The 6,000-nt window shown below is 40.1% G+C and overlaps 1 protein-coding gene across 1 annotated transcript in view; it reads right to left on the bottom strand.

Annotated features, from left to right (window-relative positions):
* Positions 1-300: 300 nt before the first annotated feature.
* LOC137524278 (up-regulator of cell proliferation-like) overlaps positions 301-6,000 on the bottom strand; it is a 29,896-nt gene continuing 24,196 nt past the window's right edge. Inside the window, exon 3 of the mRNA XM_068243956.1 lies at positions 301-5,584. Coding sequence (XP_068100057.1) covers positions 891-5,584 — 4,694 coding nt within the window. The 3' untranslated portion in view covers positions 301-890. The remainder of the gene's footprint in view (positions 5,585-6,000) is intronic.

Genomic DNA, 6,000 nt, shown 5'->3' with positions numbered 1-6,000 from the left:
GGGCGAGGGGGGGGTTAAACTTACCCATCATACGTCTTCTTAGGTCCATCCCTCTGCACCTCCCACGATGCGGTCCACGTGCGTCACGTTACTACAAACCCTTCCTCTTTCAACCCGGAAGGAGGAAGCGTTTGTAATCACGTGACCGCCACTTGGAACGCATCATGGGAGGCGCCGAGGGACAGAAGAAGACGCATGATGGGTAAGTTTAACCCCCCCCCCCCATCGCCCACCCGCACAGCTGATTTCAATTAACCAGATGAAATCTGAATAACACCTATTCAGATTTCATCAGAGTTCGAATTTGAGCATCTCTACCAGCTAGATCCCTCTCTCATTGTATCCCCAGGAGCAATTATATAGATCGGACTGTCTGATGTTTTTCTGGGGTTCCTAATCTACATTATTGCTCAATGAGTGATACTTAGAAGGCATTAGATGCAAAAGATCAGTGCTATGTCCAGCAGCATTTTTTATAAGGTCAAGATGGAAGTCTCGGTAGCTTTGTAACGCAAGGTGTTCTTTTACTGTAACATATGCTAACATTTAATATATTTCCTAAAGTACTCCACCCAGTGGACAGAGGTGACTGTTGGTGTGCATGCCATACTCATCAAAGTGGAGACCAGACCATTGCTGGACATCTGAAGTTATCTTCACTGCATTGTTGTCTGCATCCGCAGCTGTTGGGAGTGCACCTACTAGGCTTCCACACTCAACATAACTGCACGAGATCACCCAAAAGTAGCAGATGACAGTGAATTGATATAGACAACTTCATCCAAAAACTCGTCTCCGCGTCAGTATATATGGCAAACATGCCATTACTCTCCTACACTCCATTGTATGGCACAGGGTTGAGTTCTTCTTGAATGAATGTTGGCATGATTCTAGCTTATATTGAAAACTTTTTTCAAGCTGTCAAGGGCTTGGTTTTTGGTGATTTTCTTCCAGTCTTTTGGAAGTTTGGCTGGTCTTGCTAAATACTGATTTGCAAATTGTTGATTAAACTGCACAAAAATGTATTTCCAGTAGTCAGAAGACTCAATGCTGGGGTCTGGCTGAATGGCCCAGTCTGGATAATATGTGCGATACTCTTTGTATGGATGCCACTTCCCTCCTGTGTCTGAGCAGCTAAAACATTGGTTTGATACCACAAGAGTGGAACATATATCAGTGTCCAAAGTCTTATCAGTTGCCCATCTATATCTTCCTAGTCCTGTAGATCTATGGATAGATGAAAAGTGCTGCTTGTGATCTCCACCACCAGCTTCACAAGGAACTTTACAGAATGGACATTGCTTCCCACACCCAATCACCTTCCTGAGCAACTCCTGCTGAGGCTTCAGTGTCACTTTGGACAATATCTCTTCGGTATTCAAGGATGCCAGTTTTGATAGGATTTTTTGTTCGGTTTCTTTAAGATTGTCTTGAATATCAGATGAGAACTGTTGAACTGAAGCAGAGTTATGGAAGGTGATGACATTTATCTCATGTTGTGATATTACTAGCTTACTTTGTAGCATTTCACAAAATTTTTCTAAAAAGGAGACTATATTTGGACTTTCCAAACATATGTAATCTTGTAGCACAGCTTGGATTTCCATCATTATGGAAGATACAATATTATGGCATAAATTTTCTAAAGTTGCTGATGGCTCGTATTTCTTTGAAATATAATTTAATATCCAAGTTTCTGAAAACTTCTCAAAAGAATCGATATATTTTACGTACTTATTAAATGACATATCCTCCAGTAACTTTTCCAACATGTGACACTGAAAAAAGCTTCGACTACTGAATATGATACTCTCAGAACTGCTCAAAATGTCATCTACGATTTTCTCTCCGAGATGTTTAAAGACGTAATCGGTAATTGCTGGCGTGAGACATCGCTCAGAGAATTGTCTGGCCCTGTTCTGACATTCATCTTTCTCATGAAATAAATCAAGAAACGTTGACAAATACTGAGGTTTTAGGTTATCTAGATAAGCCAGTGGGTCGTTATTTTTGATAAACCGATCATGCATATTTTGAAACATTTTAACCGCATTTCCAAGGATAAAAAGTTTGATATCCAGCTCAAAAATTTTTGAAAGATGAAGCTCAGTAGCACCTTCTAGTTCTTTATTGACCAGTTGTAGTAATTCTTGGCAGAAGGTGTCATCATAATCCTCTGCTGTATCCACCCTTTCTTTGATGTGCAAATCACATCTATTTATTAGTGTAACAGCAAAATTTTCTACTGGTCCAAATGTGTCATTGTTCAAGCCAAATGTGTCCTTTAAGTGATGCCACCAAGATTGATCAATATACTTTTTATCCATTTTAAATGGATGATGTCCAGGCCTGTTTAGAATTTGCACACGCTTTAATTTTTGATGCACAGCAGACCCTCTGTTACTGAGATCATGTCTTAATTGCTGTAATGCTGCTTGATCAATATTGTGTCTCTCTAACCTCTTTATCTGCAGATCTGCCAGTGTCTTCTCCCACATGGACTCAAATTCCCAATGCATCATCTCATCAGTTAGCTGAGAGTTGTCCTTTGCATGACTTTGCAAGAGACAATCAATTTTTTCTTCTATTAACTTCTGATACATATTCTGGACATTCTGGACCTCGTATTTACCTTTCTGGATTGAAACAGTCTTTGTACATTTGTTTATAGCATTCCTTTCTAGCTCTTTCCTGAGGAAGTGCACGCTCATTCGGAAGTCTTCCCGAAATCGTTCTACAAAGTGAACATTTTCAGAGCTGTCATAATATTTTTCCAGCAATGTCAACATTTTGTTTTCTTCCTCAGCTATTAGCTGCTGGAGGTCTCTCATGTACTGTGCACATGTTTCGACATCCAGGTTCTCCAGTGACTGGTTCTTGATGGTATTTTCTATGCTAATGGTAAAGTTGTAGACTTTTTTGGAAAATTCCCATTCCCACGTAGAAAACTGCATTGCTAACTTATTATAAGCATCAGCTACAAGACTGTTTCTGAAACTGAAGATGAACTTTTCATGTTTCACGGCTCTCCACAAGCTTTCTATCCATGTAATAAATTGAGTGATTGTAAACGATGAATTCTGGGATGTCATGAATTCAAACAAATATTGTTTTAGTTTAAGGGCATGTTCGCTGTAACCAGAGTTTACTGGAGCCATTGGTGGGACCCCTTGCCATAGTCCAGGAATGTACCAGCTGTGTTTCTCCAAATCGTAATCCATCACGTCACTAAAAGATGTGATTCCATCTTTCTTCTCCATTTTTGCTGCTACTTTGGTCATTTCATCCAGCTGTTCCAGAAGTTTCTTCCTGTCTCTCATGTTCTTTTCATGAGCAGAAACGTCACTCACATTCTGATGTACAAATTGACAGTTGGGCTTCTTCCCTACTTCTTTCATCCGAAGAAAAGCATGGACTACAATCTGGAGGATATCCTTCATTTCTGTAGTGTTCTCCATGGCCATGTTGACTATAGTGATATCACTTAACCCCACCACTAGTGTGGCCAGCTCATTGTCATGTTCATAGCTGTCTTCTAAAGAGGCCAACTCAGGAGCTTTTAACCCCTCTGTATCAATCACTATGATGAACTGGCAGTTCACATTCTCTTGGAAGCTCTCGTTCACTTTAAGTAGAGTCATGAAGGCTCCTCGAGTGCATCTTCCACTGGCCACCGGGAACTGCAAACCAAACATGGTGTTCAGAAGAGTGGATTTCCCTGTACTCTGCACCCCCAGCACCGTTATTACTTTTATCTTACTTTTTCCTCCAATCTTGACATCCAGCTCAGTAAGAACATCAGTTATCCACTTGAGGGGAATATTGGAGGCATCTCCATCTATCAACTCCAATGGAAATCCATCTAACAGAAGATCAGCAGCTATATCTGGCAGTCCTTTAAACTGTACTCTTTCCATTGTAATAATGTCTTCTTTAACCATGGAACATTCAGCCTCATAAAACTGCCCCAGCTCTCGAAGGAAATGTTCAATCCCTAAGGAGCTGTCAGAGATTTTTTGGTCTACCTGCTTGAGCTCATCCGGATTGTTTGACTTGCTTCTGCACCTTTCTTTGTATTCGGCCTGCAAGGTAGACAAATTCTTCCTAGCAATGACGTCAAGTTCCAGTTTCATCCACTTTAAAAAATATTGTTTTTCTGCCTGAGACAAATGAGTAATGGCAATAATAAACATCATTATGGCATCTGGCAAATCATGCTCATGCTGTGCCTTGTGAAGTGAAATGCGTTGCTGTTTCAACTCGGATTCATATAGTTGAGTCTCTTTACCTTCTTGTTTTGTCATTCTACAAAGTTCTTTTTCTACTTTAGCCAGTTGCTTCCAGAGGTCCCCCTGCAGTTTCATCACTCCTTTCTTATATTCTTCCACATTTGTTATGTTGGCGGTAATATTACAAGCGTATGCTCTTGCTTTCTGACATTCTGGGAAGTTCTCATCTACATCAATCTGGAGCCCATATGTTTGTTCTTTTATACCTCCCAATGCCACTTGTTTAGGCTCTGTACTCAATAAGCTTTCAAGTATGTTCTGTATCTTTCTCACAAATTCAGCATCATTTAAGTGTTTCCCTTTCACAAGAATCTGACTTTTGTTAATCTTTAACATTTCCATAAGATGCTTCAGAAATTCTTGAGTTTCTGGGTTGATGTTCTTACCGGGACCAGGAGTGACAATGAAGTAATATTGGGTGCTGGTGGTACTGCAAGTTGACAGGAGGTTGTACTGCCTCTCACAAATGTTCTCAACAAATATGAATACAACACATGAGACTCGGGTTAGAAATATGAACTGGTCCCAGTTGGACTCCAGGTCTCCACGTAAGTTGGTCACTGTGATGGGTTCCGGGAACAGATCAGAACTCCCACAAGGAAAATACCAAGACATTTCCACAAGTCCATCAGATATTCTTCTCTCGATATTACCTCCATCCATATTGTCATGTATGAAGAAGTCATTGTGTAGCTGAGCTGGATTAAGGACTTGATTCAGAAATTTAGATTTAGATAATTTATTTTCTCCCATTCGAACAAAGGAGAAGATTGGCATGGGAATGTTAGACACATTTTCTTCTCTGAAACCTTTACTGTCTGCTAAAGACTGGGGCCTCCACTTCTTCACAATGTCTCTGATTGCCCACAACATGAGTGTGCAATGTGACCCATCACCAGCAGGAAGCAGCAGAGGGACAGCAAATTGACACATGGCCATTTTGGTCACAATCTCTTGTTGTAGAAAACTGTCTGAGCAATGCAGGAGGACACACAGGATATCCAGGGGGTTAAAACTCTCTGATCTGTAGTTATCAATTTTAAACAAATCAAACATTTCATCGTCATTTAATTCTTGACTAACAGAGTCTCTTTGGAGTTGAGTATCTCGGGAGATTCTGTTTAGAGCCATCAGGTTCTTCAAGAAGTGCCAAGGAAGGTCTTTAGCAGTACGCGGCTCAAGTTCTGTCATTTTTTCTGCCCCAATACTCAGGATGTCACTCAAAGTCACTTTTGAAGGCCAGTGGTTCTTCATATCCAACTGTTCTAGAAGTTCCTGGAAATCAAATGTCTTGTCTGTGAAGGGAAAAGAAATATAAATGTCAACAAAGCTGCTTAACAAATTATACATATTTTAAATAAACATTAAGCTGCATAGTAATACATAGTACAACATTTTTAACATTTTAGTAGATTAGATGATTGATTAGGATGATTAGGAAGTATTGTATTAAATAGGGCTGTACAGAGCTAGTAGTCCCAGTATTATTATTATTTTTTAACAGATGTCTGTTGAAACCAAGAGGGTTGCCAAATCATTCCTTTAAATATTGAAATACCTTAAAGGACAGCTGTAACTTGTTTGTAAAACAAAAAAACTACTCACCTAAAAGGAGGGAAGACTCTGGTTTCCCATTCCTCTCTCCATCCCGTTGTTGCACCACCGGGCCCCCATTCAAAAATCTCCCACTGACTGCATCTTCAGGTCTCCA

The sequence above is a fragment of the Hyperolius riggenbachi genome, chromosome 7 (genome assembly GCF_040937935.1).
Source record: "Hyperolius riggenbachi isolate aHypRig1 chromosome 7, aHypRig1.pri, whole genome shotgun sequence".
Lineage (NCBI taxonomy): Eukaryota > Metazoa > Chordata > Amphibia > Anura > Hyperoliidae > Hyperolius > Hyperolius riggenbachi.
This window is presented reverse-complemented; position numbering and strand designations above follow the sequence as displayed.